The 23,194-nt window shown below is 50.6% G+C and overlaps 2 protein-coding genes and 1 pseudogene across 3 annotated transcripts in view; 2 read left to right on the top strand and 1 right to left on the bottom strand.

Moving 5' to 3' along the window:
• RIN3 (Ras and Rab interactor 3) overlaps positions 1–1,515 on the top strand; it is a 125,491-nt gene extending 123,976 nt beyond the window's left edge. For both annotated transcript variants that reach the window (XM_087448035.1, XM_087448034.1), the window contains exon 10: positions 412–1,515. In XM_087448035.1, coding sequence (XP_087304161.1) covers positions 412–726 — 315 coding nt within the window. In that variant the 3' untranslated portion in view covers positions 727–1,515. The remainder of the gene's footprint in view (positions 1–411) is intronic.
• Positions 1,516–8,737: 7,222 nt separating this feature from the next.
• Positions 8,738–23,194, bottom strand: part of LGMN (legumain) — a 37,090-nt gene continuing 22,633 nt past the window's right edge. Inside the window, exons 4-14 of the mRNA XM_004434215.3 lie at positions 22,227–22,308; positions 20,666–20,751; positions 19,392–19,467; positions 18,815–18,877; positions 17,532–17,598; positions 16,535–16,653; positions 16,360–16,449; positions 13,611–13,811; positions 11,327–11,497; positions 9,583–9,650; positions 8,738–9,315 (exon numbers count right to left, since the gene is read on the bottom strand). Of these exons, the coding sequence (XP_004434272.1) occupies positions 9,273–9,315; positions 9,583–9,650; positions 11,327–11,497; positions 13,611–13,811; positions 16,360–16,449; positions 16,535–16,653; positions 17,532–17,598; positions 18,815–18,877; positions 19,392–19,467; positions 20,666–20,751; positions 22,227–22,308 (1,066 nt within the window). The 3' untranslated portion in view covers positions 8,738–9,272. The remainder of the gene's footprint in view (positions 9,316–9,582; positions 9,651–11,326; positions 11,498–13,610; positions 13,812–16,359; positions 16,450–16,534; positions 16,654–17,531; positions 17,599–18,814; positions 18,878–19,391; positions 19,468–20,665; positions 20,752–22,226; positions 22,309–23,194) is intronic.
• LOC147913892 (pancreatic progenitor cell differentiation and proliferation factor pseudogene) lies at positions 13,961–14,904 on the top strand (annotated as a pseudogene).

Here is a 23,194-nt window from a genome sequence, read left to right as displayed (position 1 = left end):
GCCGCCCTTGGCGCCCTACATTGAGCGCGGGGTGCCGGGGGACTCGGGGAGGAAGAGACGAGGCAGTGAGTGACAGGTGAACAAGTGACGGCGAGCCCGCGGACTGGCCACCAGGGGGCGCGCTCGCTCCACGCTGCCGACACTCAGAGCGGCTGGATCCCCCTGAACCGTCAGCCCACCGAGAGGCGAGGCCCAGAGAGAGAAGGACCTTGCCTTAGGTCGCACAGCAGGGTCAGCCGCAGGTGCCCCGACTTCCAGGCTCATGAGCGCTCCCCGGGGCCCAGAGAGGGCCGAGGACTCGTCCGCGGCCAGCCAGCTCCTCACCCCTGTGCAAGCTCCCAGCGTTGGGTGGGGGTGAGGCAGGACGCGCCCGGGCCCCGCAGGTGACCGCACCCCCATCTGCCCCCGCAGGACTTCATCTGCGTGTCGTACCTGGAGCCCGAGCAGCAGTCGCGGACGCTGGCGTCGCGGGCGGACACGCTGGCCGAGGCGCTGTGCGCCCAGTGCGCCGAGAAGTTCGAGGTGCCGCAGCCGCAGGACCACCGGCTCTTCGTGCTGGTGGACGGGCGCTGCTTCCAGCTGGCGGACGAGGCGCTGCCGCACCGCATCAAGGGCTACCTGCTGCGGAGCGAGCCCAAGCGCGACTTCCACTTCGTGTACCGGCCCCTGGACGGCGGCGGCGGGGGCCCGCCCTGCCTCGTGGTGCGGGAGCCCAACTTCCTGTGAGGCGGGCCCGCTGCGCCCCCGGCCGTGGGGACCCGGCCTGGCCGTGTGGACCGGGCTCACACCCGCTCCCCCCGCACACCCGCTCACACGCGCAGGAGCCCCGCGGCTGACCACACGCGCTCCCAGCGTGGATGCCCACATCACACAGGCTACAGCCCCCTCGTGCCTAGGACAACGTGGCAGGACAGCTGTGAAAATACCACGACGCAGCAGCCAAGTGTGCTTCCTGGAGGAGAGTCGTAGCTCGGAGAGGCCAAGTTCTTCAGTAGACAGAAAGGGAAACTGAGGCTCAGCGAGAGAAGGGACTCTCCAGCCAGCTGCCGCAGAGCCCAAGCCTGGTTCACACACAGCCCTCTGCCCGCCCCCACGCCCGCCCAGTCCTCAGTCTCTCCCCGAAGGGCTGAGTTGCCCCCGGACTGTGCTCAGGAGGAGTGGTCGCAGCTGCCCCCGCCCCCATGCCCCCAGGATGGAGCTGGGGTGTTTTGGACCCACCCAGCATCTCAGGAGCATCTCTCAGGGTGTGTGTTGAGGAGTCAGGCCCCCCATCCCTGCACCCGAGCCTGCCCTCAGCTGCCGGTGCCCACAGTCCCCCTGCAGCTCCTGAGCCTCCCAGGAGCAGCCAGACGCGCACCGGGACCGCCCAGTGAAGCCAGCTCGGCGGCTGCATGGGCGAGCCCAGCCTCGGCCACAGGGGGACCCCGTCGGCGCTTTCCCAGGTGGGCACACCCAGGGCTGTGGCGGTTGTGGCAGGAGGCACTGTGTGGAGTTTAATAAAAGCCCTTTTGAAAACGGCATCTCCTTTTCTGAAGGGGCTGGAGCTCTGCTCAGCCAGCCAGGTGCCCCATTCCCAGCCTAACCCCCTTCCCAGGTGGGGTTCAGAAGGCACCCTCCTTTCTACGGAGGGCCCTGTCTTTTGACAGAACCTGCAGCATGCTCTCAGCCCTCGGGGCCCTGGCCCCTGTCTGCTCCTCTGCCTGGTCGTCATCTGCCTCCCCACCATCGTTGCTTCCCAACATTTCCACCTCTGGATCATTTCCAGAATGATCTCTCACCTTCCTGCCCTGACCATTCCCTATAGTCTTTGCCTGGTCAAACTCTCATTCATCCTTTAAAGCGCATCTCCTCCAGGAAGCCTTCCCTGACTTCCTAGGCTGGTCAGATGGTACTTGTCTGTGTTCCCACAGCCCCCTGGGCGTGTCTCTCTGACAAGAGATATCCCATCGAATGGCAGTTGTCTGTTGATATTTCTGCTTTCTCCACCGGGTTTGAACCATTCGTGTCTGCATCCTCAGCATTGATTAAAAATACGTATTTGTTGAGTGCCTGCTAAACGTCAGCACTCTTCTAGGCCCTGGGAAACAACGGAGAACAAAACAAAGTTGGCACAGAGCCCCAGTGTGCATGGCAATAAGCGATGTGCCCAGGGAAGGCTGGCTGGACCTCCCTCAATTAAACTCCTGGGCATCAGTCAACTCATTCAGCCAGTCAACAAACATCTGTCGGACTGCGGCTCCAGGCCAGCCCTGTGTGAGATGCGGAGGTTGTTCTAGATGCAGCCAGTCCTGGAGGAGTTTCCAGGCTGTGGGTGGGAGTAACAGACACGAGGAAACAGGCAAACAGACGCTGAGGGCAGCCGGCCACGGCCCCAGCTTGTCCTTCCCTCCCTTGCTCCCCCGCCCTGCCGCCCCCCAACCCAGTGCAGACGCTGTCCCCTTCCTGAGCTTCCAGTGCTCCCTACAGCCCTGAGCCGAGCTGGCTACGCAGCCTCACGCCCCGCCAGCTGTAAGGCAAGGAGCCCACCGCCTCCCGCAGGCCTGAGCCTGGTGGGGAAGGTCAGAGGGGCGTCTGTTTACCCAAGCACCCTCTGGCCCAGCTGGGGCCCAAGCTGGGGGTGGAGTTGGGCTTCAGAGGGTGGATTGGGCACCAGCCCAGCCCTGGGGTCTTATGTCCAGCTCCCAGGAAGGGGGCAGAGCTAGCCAGTGAGCTGGACTGGGGGGCCGCTGTAAGAACACCATGTGTGCGTGTACACGTGTGCATGAGCGTGTGTGCCAGGACCGCCGTCCTGAGGCCAATGCTGAGGTCCGCCCGTCAGGAGAGGCTGGCGAGCAGGAGAGGCAGAGCCACCTGGAGCCCCGTCATCTGGATGCCTCTGTCAGAGGAGGTTGCCAGGACAACAGCGGGTATGGGGCCTGATGCAGGAGACAGGGCATCACACATGCTCAGCCCTCGGGGCTGCCTGGCGCTGCTTAGCGATGCCCGTATTATTTTATTTAATCCGCACACAGCCCCTTAAAGGAGGTGTTTATGGACAAAGACGCGCAGCCTCAAAGACAGGGGGTGTGTTAGTCTGCTCGGGCTGCCGTAACAAAACACCACAGACTGGGCGGCTTAAATGACAGAAATTTATTTTCTCACAGTTCTGGAGGCCGGAAGTCCGAGATCAAGGTGTGGGCAGGGTTGGTTTCTCCCTGGCTTGTGGATGGCTGCCTTCTCGCTGTCTTTGTATGGCCTTTTCTCTGTGCACCAGCCCCTAGTGTCTCTTCCCCCTCTTATAAGGACACCAGTCCTATTGGATTAGGGCCTCATTTAACCTTAACTAACTCTTTAAAGGCCCTGTCTCCAAACACGGTCACATTCAGAGATGCTAGGGTTTAGGGCTTCAACATAGGAATTTGGGGGGACACAGTTCAGCCCACAAGGGTGACTTGCCCGAGATCATGCAACCAGTAGAGGCTCAAGTGAGGTTTGAACTCAGGGCTGACCTATCCCAAAATCTGGAGCTCTTTTCCCAGCTCCACGCAGCATCCCAGGTGACCTCTTCATAGAAAACCGAGGGCGGGTAAGCCTTGCCCGTGAGGCTCCAGCCTGGGTGAACCTGCCTGAGGCAGCCGGTGAGCATCAGAGGGCTGACTGCCCGAGAGGCCCAAGAGGCTCTGATGTGAGCAAAGGATCAGGAGTCCAGAGCTGTGCGTGTGCGTGTACATGCGTGTATGTATATGTGTGTGTGTCCAAGGGCGACAGGGCCACAGGCTGTGACATATGACAGGGGCTCGTCTGTGTGTCCTCCCCGGCATTTGTCCCCTCTCCCCTTGCTGGGCTGGCTCCCTCTTTCCCTCTGCATTTACTGGCCCAGCAGCCTGAGGCTGAGGCTGGGGTCAGCCAGGCTAGGAGAAGCCGCCCAGGTTTCTGCAGAGACTGGGCCACGCCCTGGCTCTGCTGCTCCTCCGGCCCCAAGGTCTAGCCGTGACAGCCGGCTGCAAAATCCTGCCCATCATAAGAAGCCTAACTGGCCCTAAAGATGCCTGGTCTGCGATGATGCCACAACACTTTGATGCGGTGTATCAAATTCGCCCTAGTTATGAGCAAATGTCTGCTCGGAGGACAGGAGACAGGCCTGCAGGTGAGGTGGGCAGAGAAGAGTGGAGGCACTGAGAAGGAGGAGGGACAGAGAGAGGAGGGGAGGGTGACGTGGCCACGGGCTGTGACATATGACAGGGTCATTGACAGCTTTTATTCCAGACTATCTTTTTAAAGAGTATTTGAATAGCCTTAAAAGATAGAGATAGTTTCTTCCTCCTGGGAAGAGGGCAGGTTTTTCTCCTGACCAGGATAATAAAATAATGTCTCTCACTTTGGAAGATAGTGTCTCCCTCTAGGGCAAAAGTTGGGCAGGTTTGCTAGCTAGCAGCCTTCTTTGAAAGACTGGAAGTTTCCTAAGCTTGACATTTCTCAGCTGTGACCCAGACCCACTGTGTGCACAGCACCCACCTGGGCCCACCTCTGCATCACCCTCGGGGCACTTGGCAGGCGAGGAGGGTCAAGCAAACGTGGAGCTCAGGCAGCTCGTGTGCTGGGAGTCATCGCGTCCTTTGTCTCTGTCCCAGGAGTCTCGTATCCTACCAGCACCTATGAAACACGGCGGCTGAACTTGTTAGCTTGCAAGTGGGGTAAAATCTCTGACTCTTGACAGTTCTTAACAAGGAAGATGAGAGAAAGTGAAAAATCAAGAAAAAATGAAATTGAAGTATGCTGTATGCAGAGTAACTGGTCATTTCAAGGTGGCTTAACATAAAGCCGGAGGCAAGGAGTGGTGAGAGGAGGCCAAAGGGGCCAGGCCGGGACAGGACCTGTATGGTCTTGGTTGGCAGTGCAAGAAGTCTGGAAATTCTCCACCCACACAGAACAGCATGGGAGGGACCAGGCTGGAGGTGGGGGATCCACTGAAGCCGCCACAGTCATCTGGGGGAGAGGAGGTGAGGTCGGAACCGGGGAGGGGGAACCGGGATGGGAGGGACAGTTAACCTTAAAAAATGTTGAGGATGTAAAATCAGCAGAACGTGGTGGCTGACTGGAGGGTGTGAAGGACAGGAAGGGTCCTAGAATGGCTTCCAGACTGGTGGCTTGGACGCTGTGGTTGGGGGGTTGTGCCATCCTCCAAGATCAAGGGGAACGCAGGATTGAGAGGGAACAGATGGGTCAGCGCTGGGCGTGTGGAGTGTGAGGTGCATGCAGGACACTGAGTGGGGATGGAGGCACAGATTTAGGGGCATCAGCCCCTTCCAGGCTGACTCCGGCATGGCCTCAGTCCCCGGTAAGAGTCAAATACTCTGAAAAGGATTGGGCAAGGGGCGGGACCGGGGGGAACGGAGATCCTGCCTTTGAGATGTCGTTGCCTACCTCATGGCAAGCACCAGGCTGCATTTCCAGTCCTCCTGGTTGGTCTAGTGACCGTCTGCCCTGGAGGGCTGCAGCCACCCCAGCTGGCCTAATTACCCCTCGTTAAGTGAAATGAATGACCAATGAAACATACTAGAAAGACGAGCCCTTAAAACAGCTCCAAAATGCAATCCATTATTTCCAAAAGCGCTTAGAAACGTGAAGAAAATGATACGTGAAAGAACCACCTAAATCAGAATTAGAAAACTTCAGAAATGAGATAACAGAACTGAGGGAAAAATTAGAAAGAAAAGAAATAATCATTTCAGAAAGGAAGACTAAGCTAGAAGGAACACAAGACCAAATAAACACAACTGAAAATGCATTACTAGGAAAAGAAGGTGGAAATAGAGAAAATGTTTTAAAATAAAAAATGAAGGATACCAAAAGCATGACCTATGAAAGAAAAAATTGGTAAGTTGGACTGTATTAAAATTAAAAACTTCTACACTGCAAAAGACATTGTTAAGAAAATGAAGTCACAGACTGGGAGAATATATTTGCAAAACGTATATCTGATAAAGACTTGTATCCAAAATATACAAAGAACTCTTAAAACTCAACAATAAGAAAAACAACTGGATTTGAAAAATGGGCAAAAGATTTGAACAGATATCTCACCACAAAAGATATACAGATGGCAAATAAGCACGTGAAGGGATGCTCAACATGATTTTTCATTAAGGAATTGTAAATGAAAACAACAATGAGATATCACTACACACCTATTAGAATAGCTAAAATCAAAAAAAAAAAAAAAGACCCTGACAAATACCGGTCAGGAAGAGGAGCAAGAGGAAATCTCAGTCATTGCTGGTGGGAATGCAAAACAGTCCAGCCCAATACAAATTAGACGACTGGGGGTCCGGTCCGGTGGTGTAGTGGTTAAGTTCGTGCACTCTGCTTCAGAGGCCCAGGGTTCGCAGGTTTGGATCCCGGACTCGGACCTACGCACCACTCATCGAGCCATGCTGTGGCAGCGGCCCTTATAAAGTGGAGGAAGATGGGCACGGATGTCGGCCAAGGGCCAGTCTTCCTCAGCAGAAAGAGGAGGATTGTCAAGTAGCTCAGGGTGAATCTTCCTCACCAAAAATAAATAAACAAAATAAATAAATAAAAAATTAGACTCTCGGTGGTGAGCAGCATGATGCAGCCTGTACAGACACTGATGAATAATAATGTACACCTGAAATTTCACAATGTTATAAACCATTATGACCTCAATAAAATAAAAAAACAGTCCAGTCCACTTTGGAAGACTGAAAGAGCTCCTAATGGCCGAAACTGGAGTAATTTGAGTAACAAAACCAAGTATTGGATTATCACCCAAGTGTAAAATAAATACCCATGAGCCTCTACAGATAGAAATGATTAAATAGATTAATAAATGGAGAAGAGACACATCCTCCATGCAGAAGAATTCCAAATATTTTATGTAGACCCTCCTCTCTCAAAGAGGGGTAGCTTAACTCCCACTCCTCGGGTGTGGGCTGTGCATGGTGACTTCCTTACATGAGGGTTATAAATACGTAGAAAGGGGATTCTAATGATGAATACAAACTGACATTTGGGATTTCTGGGGAGGAAAGGGGTTGGCCACGTTTTGCTCTGAATGTTTCTGTACTCGTGTACCCCTTGTGTCAGAAGAACATGTTCGTACATTTTGGATATAATTATAAAGAATAAAATGCTGGTCCTAGCTGTGACACACATAGAAAGGTCACTCTTATTAGAAATCTAATAGAAAATGGCTTAACACGAGGGATGGAGAGCCCATGTCTGCTGGGGCCTACGAACCATGAGGAGAAAAACAGTCAAAGCATTGTGACTTACGAAATTGTCATTTATTTGAGAAATGAACCATAGCTGCTTTTAACCTTTAGAACCACAAACATTCAAGTTTCTGTATTTGTTAAATGGGTAAGCATACCGTCGTTCTACAGAGAGGACAAATACACAGAGCAGCAGGGTCATAAGGGCAGTTCACCGTTCTAGAAAATAGAGGAACGGAGTCCTTACCACCCGTATCTTGAGGCCTTTTAAGAAACTCCCTTTGAAAATTCTCCCCTTCAGATCTGCATTTCTTTGAACATCAGCCAGCCCTGGGGCTGCTCAACTAATGGTGAGCATTAGTGATAAACACACGCAGTATGCTCCTCAAACTTGTTAGTTAAAACCCTAGAGGCCCCCAGGTCTGTAAGACATGAAGAGTTCTTTACCCTGAAGTCATTTGACTAGCCACACAAGGACAACTGAGAAAGCACCGTCTGTTTGTGCTGATAAACAACGGGCCCTCTAGAAACAAAAGTATCACCCTTGAATGTGTCACAGACATAACCCTATCTGCCAGTATCTCTACTTCCAGCCCAAACCCTCCAGGTGTCGATTATTGCTCAACAAGAGAGGTTTCACTATATAAAGGCAGGCCATCATAAGTGTTGGGGTGTAGGTGGTGCTACTTTTTTTCTTTGCTCTCTCTAGCTCTCTACCTAAACAGGCATCTAGCTATGTGGCTTATTTTTAAAAACAGCTTTACAGAAATATAATTAACCAACCACATAATTCCATTTAATGTGTACAATTCGATGGTTTTTAGTACATGCAGAGTTGTACAACCATCACCACAATCAGTTTTAGAACATTTTCATCACTCCAAAAGGAATCCTCATACCCATCAGCAGTCACTGTCTCCCCAGAGCCTGACACCACTCTTCCACTTTGTTTCTAGAGATTTGCTTATTCCAGATATTAGGTATAAATGGAATCGTATAGTATGTGGTCTTTTACGACTTCTTTCACGTGGCTTAATGTTGCAGCATATATCAGTGCTTCATTCCTTTTCCTTGCTGCATAATATTCCACTGCATGGATATAGTTAGTGTTACTTACACATCTCTAACAAACTCATTGTGAGTACCTCCCTGGGTGGAGCACTGGGCCAAGGGAAACAAAGATAAGTCAGGGAGCTTCTGCCCTCGGGGAGTTGAGATACACCTCAACCCTCTGCACGTGGTGTAAGAGATGCAAAGACAATGGGAACGGACAGAGGAGAGAGGACTTTTGATGCTTGGGGAGAGGAGAAAGTTGAGGAAGGTTCGAGAAAGAGGGGGCACTTTCAGATGCAAGTGGAGAATCTATCAGATGAAGGGAAAGGCACTCTAGGGCAAGGGAACAACAAGTAGCAAAGGCACAGGAGGCTGCGCAGAGCAGCAGGAACAGCAGAACGGTAGGAGGCGAGCAAGGGCGCATGAGGCCAGGAGCATAAACTACAAAGTCAGGGGCCCGAAATTAATACTCGGGTTCAGGTACAAATCTTTATTTTTTAGATTTCTCCATTATTGTGAAATAAAATACAAAAGCAATGAAAAATTATAATATCTTCTAAAAATAGTTTTCCATTTGGGGCTTACGTCCCTCTTCAATAAAATCATTCTGAAGACTTAAGAGGCTCCAGCTTTAAATTCCTGGGAACAGACTCTTTCACTGGCTGCAGATGCCCCAGTGAACTTCCTGCTCCTTAAAACTAATGGGCAAAAAAAACCTCTTCAAAAGCAAATATGCCTTTCTCAACACAGAGCTATAGGCAGCCAAATCTGTCGCTTTTTCAGAGCATCACACAGGACCTGTCGGAGACGGGGAAGTAGGTAAGGGCGAGCAGGCGCCTTGTGAAGGGCCTGGCATGCAGCCCAGGAGCGGCCTGACCCGGCCCCGCATTCCCCCGGAGGGCGGGGCAGCTGGGGTTCCCTCCTCGGGCCGCCTCTTCAGTCTCGGATTACACACATTCTGAGGACCGGTGCTCACACTTGGAAAAGCATCACGGAGGCAGTGTTTCAGTAGTTATCAAGGCACACTTTGTCCATGGATGATTTTATTCTGTCAGAAACGAGAAGAAGTTAGTGAACCACATCAACTCTGAAGGAATTACGACAAACATAACCCGACTCGGAACAGGCAGTCACTTATGACAGACCCACCCCACAATTATCACGGAAAAGGCATCTACCTTAAATGCTTCCCCAGCTAGAGGCCGTGGCTAAGTCAGCAGAAGCGAAACTGCCCACTTGCAGAAAAGGATAGCAGGGCTGCCCCCTTCTGCTTCCAGAATGACCCTGACCCTTCAAAGGCTAGGTGCTCATTTACCTGTCAACTGGATAAGGTTTCTCACAAAGGTTGACCAGCACGTACAAATGTCTTAGAGCATACTCGTACTGGAGGAAAACAAACCAAGAGGCACGATCAGACATCCTCATTACACCACACGACGATCAACTCTCAACTTGGGCATACCCCGCTTCTGCGGTTACAGAGGTAAAGCATCTTGACCAGTGGTTCTTGACGTTTTCTGGGTCATGGGGCCCCTCCCCATCTTTTGATAATCTGGTGAGATTTATGGACCATCTCCCAAGAAAAATGCACCTACGCATAGGGGTTGGCAGGCCTCCCAGAGTGCTCACAATCCCAGGTGAGGACTCCTGCGTAAGAACCCCCCATGGCCCTGCTCCCCTCTATTTCCCAGGACGTCCCTGGGCAGTCTGGCCTCTGGTTCTGGTAACCTCATTCTGGGAGGGACGCACTGATGAGGGAGACGGCCGGTAAGTGAATGCTGAACTGGATCACAACAGATAAGACCAAAATAACAGGGGATGTTGATCTTGAAAAAACTTCAAGGGAATCTGAGCACTCTCATGAGGAAGAAGGAAGAGAGATTCACTTTGTATGATTCCAGACGGCAAAAAAGTAACCCCAGAGGATAAAGCGTTTATTAAATAAATGGGAAATTTTAAATTATTAAATAAGTAAGGAAAGCATTTCATTTTAAATAAATGAAAAAATAAAATCAAGAGCTTACTAATAATGGAGAACTACCCCCACGGCGCCCAGTACTCCAACCTTGGAAGTACTTGAGCACGACCATGGTGTGCACATACCAGCCCAATAGAACGTTCCGCAATGATGGAAATCTGCTATAAAATTCTCCAATTCAGTTGCCACTAGCCTCAAGTGGCTACTGAAGACATGAAATGTGGCTCGTGCGGCTAAGGACCTGAGCTTTAATTTTTATCTCATTTTAATTAATTTAAATTCAAATTTAAGTAGCCACATGAGGCTAGTGACTAACACATTGACGAGCGCAGCTCTAAAGCAAGGGTTGGCAAACTTCTCCTGCAAAAGGCCAGAGAGTAAATGTTTTAGGCGCCAAGGGCTGTATGAACTACTCAGCTGTAGTGCAAAAGCAGACAGAGACACCATGTGACTGAGTAAGAGTGTGGCTGTGTTCCAATAAAACTTTATTTATAAAAACAGGCTGTGGAGGGAAAAAAACCACGGGCTGTGGGCAGGACTCGGCCTGCGGGCCAGTTTGCTGACCCGTCCCTTAGATGGAGCCAACCATCACATAGTGCTTTTTAGGTACCTCCCAACCCTGACATTCAATTTGCAGAAACTTGGTACCTCCTTCTCCATGGGCCAGGGTGTGACTTCAACAATAAATCTTGGGGAGGGGTCAGAACAGACGCAAAGGGGAAAAACCTGCGTGGCTGGTGTGAGGGGTAGGGTGAGGGATGGGGCTCGGCATCAGTGTGGAGGATGGGAGTTGAGTCATCTATGACTGGTAAACTATCCACTGGGACAATTAAGTGTCTGGCGCCAAGATTTATGGTCAGTGAATCTGAACGACCTTCTTCCTCTCGTCCCCATCCAAGGCCTCTGAAATGAGCCCATCGTTTCCTTAGCCCATATGGAACCTTCTACAAGGTAATGCATCTGATGTGATTTCCAGCCGACAATATTAATTTCGCTTTTGGGTTTCAGATGCAGGGAGAGGCCAAGCTGGCTCATGGAAGGTGGGGTCCAGAAGCCGGTGGCCCCGGGGATCCGGGCTTACCGTGGGGGAGTGCCAGTCGAAGCAGTGTGTGCGGAAATGTGCCGCAGCTGCCCGGTAGCAGTCATGCGCCGTGAGCAGCGCTCGCTCGGACAGCAGCCTCTCCGCCTCAGCATCCGACCTGGCGACCAAGGAGACTATCTTCCGCACTGACTTCTCGATGACGTGCCGAGCCTGCGAAGAAACGCATCTTTTTGAAACATACCTTACTTATTACTGCAGTGTCTCCTGGAACCCTGCATCGGTTAGCAGGTCGTTTAAGGACTTCTCTTCAGCCCCCACCCAGTGTGTTAAAATAGATGCCAACAGAGGTGTTCTGCAGAAAGGAAAAGGTGTGCATGCGGGGCTTCTCTAACAGCTAGAAACCTTCAGAAATACCTTGCCTTTTCAGGATCTTCTGGCATGATGGAAACATTAAAATCTAAACACCTGAAGAGCAGGCATAGCCCACTCTGAGGAAAGGGGGCCGTAGAAATTGTGCCCCAAAGTAGAGTGTTGTCCCGTGAATGCTGCGTGTTCACGGCACCTTTGCCTATTCCAGAAACCATCAAATGATTAGACAGAGGGACACAAAGGGGGCATCGTTTTCTTCCCAAACCAGCGTCATAAAGAGGAAGCTGCTTCTACAGTAACCAACACTTGCAGTCAAGTCCTCTGACCCACCCTTCCCCAGCCAGGGTTTGTTTCATTCACGTCTGAATGCAACAAAGACTCACTGCCCACCACGGGTTAGACCAGCAGTTCTCAACATGTGGTCCAGAACCACAGGGTCCCCCGGACCTCTCGGGGGCTCTGTAAGGTCCTCCCTTTCCCAACTATACATCTGTGCGAGGCTGGATTTTCTCATATATTTCAGCCAGAACAACAGAGCCCAACAGAGTGAATGCAGAAGCAGGTACAAGGATCCAGCTGTCTTCTAATATGCTGGGCAGAAAAGAGGTTTGCAAAAATGCAGGGTAATGCCGCTCTTCTCACCCAAACTGTTTTTATTTTAGAAAATGGTTATTTTTCATAAAAAATACATTAACACAAAATGGGTTTATTATCGTTATTTCTAAATGAGTTAATATTTTTTAAATCTCAGTGTTCATTTCTAGTAAATATCAATATAACCCACATAAACAAAAACTCTTTGGGATCAATAATTTTAAGAGTGTAAAGAGGTCCAAGACTAAAGAGTATGAGGACCACTGTATTACACTGTGATACCAGCAAAAAACACGTCCTAGGGGCCGGCCCTGTGGCGTAGTGGTTAAGTGTGTGCGCTCCGCTGCTGGCGGCCCAGGTTCGGACTCCGGGCGCGCACCGACACACCATTTGGCAAGCCATGCTGTGGCAGCGTCCCACATAAAGTGGAGGAAGATGGGCACGGATGTTAGCCCAGGGCCAGTCTTCCCCAGCAAAAAAAGAGGAGGATCGGCATGGATGTTAGTTCAGGGCTGCTCTTCCTCACAAAAAAAAAAAAACGAAAAAAAGCATGCCCTGGTTAATGTACCATATATGGGGTACTAAGTGTCAGGATTATTAGATACATGAATTTAAAATACATCACATAGATTTTATTTTATTTTTTTACCTTTCCTAGAAAATTCAGGGGTATCGCAGCACATGAATCCCTATGCTGTGCTAATGATGGGGACGAGAGTTTACACAGAGCTGGCTTTGTTGGGAGGGACAGTTAACCTCTGCCAGCATCCCCATGAGTCCACTGCTAGTGGTTCTAGCCGCACAGCTAGAATCTGAAAAGTCATTTTCCAAACAAATTCGCGAGCTACTGAAAACGGACTCAGTAATCGTAAAAGACGTAAAAGGCTCCAGCACTTTAGGAAGCATGTTAGACTATGACTATGATTTCCTAAGGCGGCAGAAATGTTTTGTGGATTGGATGTTTTATTAAATATGATTAGCTAATAACTCACCAAGCAGCAAAATAAAAATGTCTCTTAAGCAACTAGGTATAAAAGAGGGACATGCCCACATGCCATGACTTCTTGGCAGGAGACAGGAGAGACGGGCCCCCATTCCCTCGCTCCCTGCTACCAAAGAGGTCAAGGTCAATTCACTAATGAAGAATGAAGACAGCCACAGCTCTGCTTACCTGCTTCATGTTACACAGGGTACAAAGACTTGTTTCCTCTGCCACATACTCCCACGCGGCAGGAGGAGGGGTGGCCCCGGAGTTCTGTCACCTGGCTCTGAGCAATGCTGGACAATGCTCGGGAGGCAGAGACGGAGCTCTCACATGCTGCCTGGCGAGGCTGGGAGCGGCACCTTTACCACTACTTACCTCCAGGTGCCTGCGGATCTCCTCGACAAGATGCCTGGACTCGTACAGATCATTGGTGCTCATCAGTTTCCTTTTCATGATTGCAAGGGGCACCTCGGGGCTTGGCGTGAGGTCAAGGTGTTTGACTGGAGGCAGGGAGATGGGAGAACTGGCTTTGTGTTTCGTACCCTGAAACTGCATCACTTTCATGGCAGAGATGGACTGCGGGGGAGAGAGAGAGAGAAAGCCAGTTTGAGTGGGGAGCGCAGATGTGCCAGATGCACCCTGGGTCCTGCCTCTCCGCAGGAGGCTCACGGTTCACTCCGCGTGGCTTCAGGACCACTAAAGGGCCACAATCGCAGCCTGAAAACATGTGCTTGGGCCTCAGCAGTGGGCGAGGCAACACATATGAGCACCTGACATCCACCAATGATGAACTTCGAAAATGCCTGGCGTCCTTGGCAGGAGAACTGCTCTGCAGTCACGCAGAGCTTGGACCAGAGTTGTTTCAGCCAGTGGCAACCCTGTGTTGGTTCTCCCCCCGATGCTCACCTACCTGGCCCTAATGACCAGGAGTTGAAGGTGCAAGCATCTGTCCAGGTTAGAGCTGAGGTCTGGGTCCACTGACATGGGCAGAGCTAAAGCCACAGAGCAGACGGGCTGACTCTTGGCATCAGGGCCTAACAAAGGGCATAGCTGCCAGGCTCTGTTAGCCACAGAGGTCACTACAGACTGGATCCCAACGAGAGGGAAAGAAATGCTACCAGCACTCGTGTTCCTAAACTAAGCAACAATAATCTAAAGACAGTTCTAAAACAGACCCTGCACGTCCCGGTCATGGATTGGCTTCCCGTGGTCTCCTCTGCAAATGGGTTCCGTGGCCTAGCACCCCCGTCCCCGCCACCCGAGATCACGCACTGAGGCCTGTGAGGGGTCGCCACCGAGGTCTCCACCAGCCCACAAGCAGGAGCGTGGCAGCCACCCCCTCCAGTGGCTGGCTCGTGGCCACCCACGACCACTACCGGCAATGCCTGGCTTCCACTTCCAGTAACAGCTCCTGCGGAAGTGCCGAGTACCTGGGGAAGCCATCCTCCACCACCCTGGTCTCCCCAAGGCCGACCCGGGACACTGGTGGGCCAGCTTCTCTTTTGGGAAGTCCACTCTCCCAAGCATGGCCACAGCGCTGGAGTCCCCAGAGCACGTGGCATCTCCCCAGGCCTCCGGTGGCATGATCACCTGTGACCTGGCTCGGGAGGCTGGGAGGAAGCAGCCCGGAGGCCAGCCCGGCCAAGCTAACACCAGGGCCCCATCCTGAATGGCCACCACCAGCCACCAGGCTTCCCAAGGCGCTAGGCTCACCAGAGCCCTCCCGCCCCCACCACCCCTCCCGATCCCACCCTAGACTGGGCAGGTGGCTGCAAGCAGAAGCAGCGGGTTCTTTTACAGCAAAACGGCAAAAACCAAAAAGGAAGCTGAGAGAATCCCACTCTTTACTACACGAACCACAAGAGAGCCTTCCTGATACCGGTAACCGTGTGCCTTGCACCAAGTGGAAAATAAACTCCAAGTGGCCAGCAAAAAAATAAATAAATAAAAACAGTTCTAAAACAAAAAATAAAATACACACAAATATATACAAAAACATAATGTTTGGAAAAGATCCATCATAGCTCCTCAACCAAGACCGGAAATGGCCACTGCTGAGGAAATCGTGAAGAGGATGGCAAGTCCAGGGCAGAAGAGCCGTGGCCGGGTATCCCCTCTCCCTCTCATCCCATCCCCAGCACTGAGGCTGAGCCCACGCGAAGCCAGGGCAATGCCACCTTTGACCCTGCCTCCTCCGAGTCCCCCTTCCCTGGCCGTCTCTCTGCTCCACCTCTCCACTAGCTCCACCCGAAAGCCCGACCAGGCCCACAGCACCCTGAGTGCACATCTCGAGGTCTGTGACTGTCCTGCTGGCTCACAGGCCCTCCGGTCCACACTATGCCGGTGAAGGGCTGAAGGGAGCTGGATTGACTGGCTCACAAGTTCTTCTAGAAGGCCAATGCTTGCGTCAGAGGAACAGATCTCAGCTGGGGAGCTCTCAGGTGGTGGCAGGCCGCTTGGGGAGTAGAGTTTGGTCATATGGACCACTGGGAGCCCTGCGCAAACCACCTCCTCTGCACGTCCCAAGGGCTAGCCCCAGGGGCACCTAAGCCCACGCCTTCAGCGGCCACCTCGGTCCAGGCAGCCCTGATGAACTTACCTTTTTAACCACCTAGATCCCCTCTGGACATAGTTGGAGGGGGAAAAAAGTCTCTAATTTATAGCCAAAGGGTAAAGGTAATACCCTGCAACTTGCAGGGAGGAGGACCCTGGACAATCCACGGTGTGGGGTTCCATGGGGCAATGCCACAAAACTTGCAGGAGCTGCTTGTGATTCAGTCACCTCGTACTATGTGCCAAGGCTTGTGTTTAGTGTTTTTGATGCACAACCTTCTTCAATGCTAATTACCTCGTACGCTAGGGCTCTGACCAAGGAGGAAACAGGGATTCAGAGAGGTGAAGCAGCTTGCCCAAAATCTCACAACTTTTTGAGTTTGAACCTAGCAAGGTCTGATTCCACAACGCAGACAGGGTCCTGGGATGGAGGGGCCGTGAGAGGCAGAGCCATCCCGGCCTCGGCCACTTCTCACCTGGACCCCATTTCTCTTCACCAAGAGACAAATGTTCCAGGCGAGTCAGCGTGGGGCTCGAGGCACTGCCAAGACTGCGAGGCGCCCCGGCTCACCTTGTTTCCGTACTGCATGACGTGGCTGGTGTTGGTGTGGGATTTCACCAGCTGGTACTGCTTGTGGAGGGTCTCTTTCGTCAAATCCTCCTGCAACAATGAAAACATCACGGTCCTTTGATGATCAGAGCTGACGGTTAAGCCTCAGCTGAACAGCCGGCCCTGAAGGGCTCACCATGTCGGAATCTTCCATCCAGTTGACACTGTACCAGTCCCCCAGGTACGTGTCTCTCGAATCATCGTAGTAACAGGCATAGGACGACTCTGAGGGGTTGGCAGCAGTGGTCGCATAAACTATAAGGAATTAAAGACATCTTTTAGTCACATTTTCTTCTCTGCTGCGGATCCCACTAGAAGCTTGACCCTTTCTTTCTTTCCCAGTGCAATCAAAGCATGTAGCCTGTCATCAGCATGGGGCAGGGGCAGGGAGACGTCACCGTCCCCAGGCCTGCTCACTCGGTTACAATCACTCATCTCAAGTTAAACGTGGAAGCAAGAGAAGCCCAGTTGATGGACACTTTCTGCAGCAATAAGCAGGCAGGCACGCTTATTAGGACATCAAGCTATTTCGGAATAATGCTGAAAGACTGAACAGCTCTCCAAACTTGAAGAATATGTACCTAATTTTCTTTCCGGAGAAAGTTAACAGTTATTGGAGAAACACTTAGATTGACTGAACCCATGCAATAGCTACCACTTACTATCTAGCTACCAGAGGCTCAGAAATGTGCTGGACAAACGTTATCACTTAAAACATAACTTTCCCAACAGACAGGCACTCTCTTTATCCCCATTTTACAGATGGCGATAACCAAGGGTCAAAGAGAGTGAGTCACCTGCCCAAAATCAGAGAACCCGCATGCAACATGTCGAAAAGGACAAAGGCTGGTCCAAAGACAGTGATTTTAGACTTGAGTTGCTTCACTAGAACCAGGAAGAGTGCCGTGAGGCTCACACACAGACTCTTCGTACCCTGACCACTAACCGTTGAGGGAGAGAGGAAGCCCAGAGCTGCCCACATGTATCCTCTGCACACCAGGTGGCTGCCCTAAGTCCCTGCTTATGTAGAGCACTTGGTCCTCCACATCAGCAGAGTCGAAGAAGGACCGATCGCACCCCTGAGCAACCCACTCGTCCAGCCCGGCTCAGAGGCCAGTGCTCCCCCCACCTACCATTGATGTCAGTGGGCAGGTGGTGCATCATGGACCCAGACTCACAGGCTTCAATGTAGAACACCATCTGTGGGGCAAACGAGACAGGTGAAGTCACCCGCCCAGGCATGGACCTCTCGCAAATGCTACTTTGGCTCTGCCCACTCTCTTGACACATTCTTAAGAGTCTTTCATTTTTGCTTTTGGGAGACATCTCTGCTATAGGAGGCTGCTGGCAGAGGCGACAGAAGCTGCTGTTATATACAAACCAGAAGGACTCAAATTTGTTCATCGCTAACAGAATAAAATGATCTATTAGCTGAAATAATGCAGAGAAAACACAGCCATAGACGATGCTAAGGAAAACTGTTTTGCCATCCCACAGCAGGAGGCAGTGCAACGGGCCATCTCTGCACTATTGTGTACAAACCCGAGCTACGCAGTTTCTATAAAGGACGCCACAGGGGCGAGAGAGGGCCCAAGGGAAAATAAGATGGTGGTATTTTCCTCCCCAGGCAGCCCTGGTGGTCTAGTGGTTAAGATCTGGCATTCTTACTGCCACGGCCCAGGTTCATCTCCTGGGCAGGGAACCACATCACCTGTCTGTTGATTGTCACACTGTGGCAGCTGCGTGTTGCTGTGATGCTGGAAGCTGTGCCACTGGTATTTCAAATACAAGCAGCGTCACCCACGGTGGACAGGTCTCAGCAGAGCTTCCAGATTAAGAGAGACTAGGAAGAAGGACTTGGCCACCCACTTGCAACAAATTGGCCATGAAAACCCCATGAATTGCAGTGGAGCATTGTCTGATATAGCGCCAAAAGGTGAGAGGATGGTGTGAAAAGACCGGGCAGGGTTCTGCTCTGCTATACACAGGGGTGCTAGGAGTCAGAATCGACTCGATGGCACTAACAACAAATTTTCCTCCCCAACTGCCCCAAACTGGCGACAGTCCTAGGAACAGTCATCCTCAAAGTGCGGTCCCTAGACCAGCAGCATCCCTGTCACCTGGAAACTCAGAGAGGCAAATTCTCAGGCCTCTCTCCAGACCTCCTGAGTCAGACTCTGGGGGGCTGGGGGGCACACTGTGTTTTCACAAGACCTCCAGTGACTCTGATGTAAGAGCTAAAGCCCTAGAATCACAAAAGGTTAATCCTGGGAAACCAGGGTCAAGACTGATTGAAAGGACACCCTTTGCAGAAAACACAGCCATCCAGAGTTAGGCCAGCGGCGGAACGGTGGGGTCTGCTTCCACCGCCTTCCTTGTGCTCCTCCCCCAAGGCTGCCCCAAGTGCGGACATTACCTTTTGGTACATTTTTTGTTCGTACATGTAATAGATGGTCCTATTCAGGTCCTGTACGTAAAGCTGCAAGGTAAGAACACTGACACTCAGATCAACACTTCAAGGGAACCCATTTGCTGGATAACCCGCTAACAAAGTCCCAATGGCGCTTTACAAATTCCTATTTACTAATCCTGAGAAATTATCATGGTGAAAAGCATTATTCCAGAATGTCACCTCAAGTGCTTTATTCATATATTAAAAAGGGGAAGAGAATGTGCTTCTCCACTCATTACTTAGTCCAGAGCATTCAGAGACTGTGTCCTATTATTGTGTCTAGTGCAATGCACCCAAGTCGCGTTGTCAACGCACGACAGCTCCTGATGCTGGGATAGGAAGAGAAACGTGGGGAAAACTTGCCAAAAGAGATGCCTCTGGACAGATTTCAAGCTGCGAAATGTGTCCCCCAGCCTCACCTGCCACTCATACAAACCCACCCTGTTGGACATTAGAAACACACATCACAGGTTTAATGTCAACACCAAGGTTTCGTCTGCCACTCTCCTACTCTGTCTTTAACATGTTAAGAAAAACTCACATCGTCGTTAGGAAAACACAGTAGTCCAGCAGCTCCGTGATCAGTGAAGTAAATGAACACGTGATCCTTGGGGCCACTGCCAAGAAAGGAAGACAGGACAGAATGACAATCAAAGTCGACCACTTCCCATTTCTACTTTCACTTCTCTGAAAACTGAGAAGTTTGAGGATTACAGTCTCCCAATCAGGGACAAAGAGGAACACAAGTCCAAGCTGTTCCCTCTGCTCCCACCGAGCGTTATTCTGAACCACAAGTTGTATCCCAGAGCCCCAAAATTCTGAATTCTGGCGGGGAGGAGGAAAGATCCTTGCTGGGCAGCTCATCAGCTGGACCAGGTGTGATTTGGATAGTGGAGTCTTTCTGCAATTGGGCCTTGTCCCAGGCAGCCACACTCTCCAACCAGATCTCCCCCAAATGAGTAAGGGGGCCAGGACACACAGCTGAACACGATCCTGCAGCTCCGAATTCCCCTCCAGGCCTCTTGGCCTGCACGCAGTCTGGGCCGTCCCCCTGGTCAGTCTCACCAGGGCTTCCTCTCAGAAGGTGCTGCTTCAAGCTTACATAGATGTAATAACTCACGTGTAATAACCTGGTTCATCCTACAGAGACGTCCATCTCTGCTCTAACTCACACGAGCTTACTTGTGCCCAGGTTTCCCCTCTAGCACGAGAGAAACAGCACCATTTGCCAAGTAGCTGAGACTCTGAAGGCATGCTTCTAAACTCCCTATATCAGGTAAAAATGCTACATGAAGAGATGCTAAACAGGACATCTCTAACCTACAGCCAGCGGGGCAAGCATTGGGGTGAGTTGTCCCCACTACGAAGGTTAGCTCTGTACTTGGGAACGTGCTCTTCCCCACTGGGCTGACCTGTGATCAGAGCACGGGAGTGGCAGGCGCGGCCCTACAACCTGACCAGCCGCAGGGATTCAAGCCTGTATCAGAGTGTTCTACTGATGGCGGAATGTACCAGCACTAGGATCCACCGACAACAAAGAGCAGCGGGCTTAAGTGATGGGATTACCCCCATTAATTCCTGAATTCATTAAGAAGAACGAGGGACCCTGGATCAGAGGGTTAATTCAGTACAGAAATGGGCTGCCAAAAGAAGCCATCGACTCTGTGCAGCCTGTCTTAAGTTAGGACAAGCTCACCGCTCTGTCATTTCTTATGGCTATACAGGCCAGGAGCAAAGAACAACACCTCTTTTAATTCTCTATTCTAGGGTGCCAGGTCATTCAGAAAAGTGTGATAGCCATAAAACAAACATTACCTCTTCAAGACCTTTCCAGATCCTTTGCCCTTCACTGCTTCTGAATCTCCTCTCAACACAGCAAGGAAATTTTGCGGAGTGACATCCTACAAAGAATTGGGAGTTGAAATCAGATGCAGCTGTCATTCCCAATCAGAGCGTTCGTTGAGTCTGGAGCAGACCCGAGCCACCAGTCCACACATCTCAAGGCTTGAGGCTTAGGAGCAAACACTTTGGAACCAAGAAGACCCAACACGAGGTCAGTGTTTCTGGGGCACGTGCATGACCTCTTTTCCAATGTCATCTTGTCTTTGGCTGATGGCAACTCAGGGAGCCTGCCATTCCTTCTTGATCATTTTAAAGTCTATGTGGAGAAACCCAAAGACACTGGTAGATAGGCACAAATAGCAGAGGACAAGCACACCACCCCAGAGGGACAGCAAAGAGGGAGGCAGAAACGTCAATGCTTGGCCTCCCCTTTGCATCCAGCTTGCTGCCTAAAAGACCAAATCCCAAGGACATTTGAGTCCTTAAAGGGAATTTTGTAAATTGATCCCCGACCATTAAAAAAAAGTGACACATAGGCCAGCCCTGGTGACCTAGTGGTTAAGTTCGGCGTGCTCTGCTTTGGTGGTCTGGGTTTGGTTCCCAGGTGCGGACCGACACCACTCGTCTGTCAGTGGCCATGCTGTGGCGGCAGCTCACATACAAAAAGAGGAAGATTGGCAGCAATTGTTAGCACAGGGAGAATCTTCCTTAGCAAAAAAAATTAAAATAAAAAAAATTTTAAAAGTGACACAGAAAAGCACAAAGAAAACAAAAATCACCAAAAATCCCACCATTTAGATTCCAGACATTTCCTTATATAACTATATAGAAACAATTTCATAAAAATGGGATCATCTATATTACACGTATAATGTGTTCAATGTAATTGTACTTGAATTTAAAAGAGAAAAATTAAACTGAAAGAATTGCTAAACTTCAGATAAATGTTTCTTCATCACCAGGAATATTAGTTCCTAAAAGACTCCTCCTGAAATTAAGAAAAAGAAACTACGAAAACCACAAGGCTGAAATCATTATGGTGTTTTAAAAAATGTGTCAATTTATACAGCCTCAATCAACTGGGAGGGATATAATAATTTGGAAGTGATATATGATATTAATAACTAATGAAAAAATCTCAGCAAAATTCCAAGGTGCTCTGCACTAGGGCGGGTGCTGAGAAAAATGATTTTCAGAAAAGAGCACAGACAATCTATAATCAGATTAATGGCAATACTCAAGAAAATCAGGTGTTATCAAAGGAAATCTATTATCAGATTTAAAGTATAAGAAGACTAGAAACTAAAGATTGGTAGACTATAATTTATTTCTTTTTTTCTTCTCTGCTTTCTTTCGAAACTCTCAGAAATTACTCCTCAAGCACAAATCTTAATACAAACAGGAAACACTGACCAGAAATCAGTCTAACCAGAAATCAGTCTAGTGAGGTTCTGGTTCTAGAAATGCAAGAAAGAGGGAAATGAGAAACAAATGAGAACAAACCCCGACAGCCCCACCCTGTGCTCTGCCTCACCTCGCCCGTGTAATCCTTCAAGACTCCAGCGTAGACATCCGAGCCATTGGGCCTGTTGATCACAACACCTGGGGTGGGATTCCTGAAAATGAAGATACAATTGAAGCACAAAATCTGACATGTCTTGGAAATCTCTCTCTTCAAAAACATGCCCTCGGAACCGGCCCGGTGGCGCAGGCGGTTAAGTGTGCGCGCTCCGCTGCGGCGGCCCGGGGTTCGCAGGTTCAGATCCCGGGCGCGCACCGACGCACCGCTTGGCAAGCCATGCTGTGGCGGCGTCCCATATAAGGTGGAGGAAGTTGGGCACGGATGTTAGCCCAGGGCCAGTCTTCCTCAGCAAAAAGAGAGGAGGATTGGCAGATGTTAGCACAGGGCTGATCTTCCTCACACACACACACAAAAAAACACGCCTTCATTACGTATAAAAATAAACGATCATGTTCGTTGAACACATTTCTCATCACCCGCACAGTAGCCAATGCATCAGTAACTTGAGCAGCTTGCGGATCATGCGCATCCCGCAACTCTCGAGTTCTTGGCAGGAGCAGTGAAGGGCTGAGCTCTGAACACTGAGGACAGGGACCAAAGCCTCCTACTGGAAACCACATAGCATCTTGGGGGCAAGATCTCATCCAGAGATCTCTCAGAGCAAAACTACTTGCAGCAAACGACAGGACAGAAGGCAAGACTTCCATACAAGAGCTTAGGCACTGAAGCTCAGAACGGACCATGAGCTGTCACGTGATCACAGCAAAGGGCAGCACGCTTCGTGGGGGCCACAGCAGGGTAACCAAGGAGCTGGGGAGACTAGCACTGGCTAAGATGCTGCTCTTGATCTCCTTGAGAAATCAGATAAGCGGGCGTGAGAGAACTATTTGTAAAATTAAATGTAACAAACTACAAAAGTAAATGTGTACAGAAAGAAGGGTAGTAGGATTCAATCTACAAACGAGCCTTCTATGCACAGG

The sequence above is a fragment of the Ceratotherium simum genome, chromosome 24 (genome assembly GCF_057802395.1).
Source record: "Ceratotherium simum simum isolate JZ-2026a chromosome 24, ASM5780239v1, whole genome shotgun sequence".
Classification (NCBI taxonomy): Eukaryota; Metazoa; Chordata; class Mammalia; order Perissodactyla; family Rhinocerotidae; genus Ceratotherium; species Ceratotherium simum.
The sequence above is the reverse complement of the archived record's forward strand: the minus strand, read 5'-3'. Positions and strand labels throughout refer to the sequence as shown.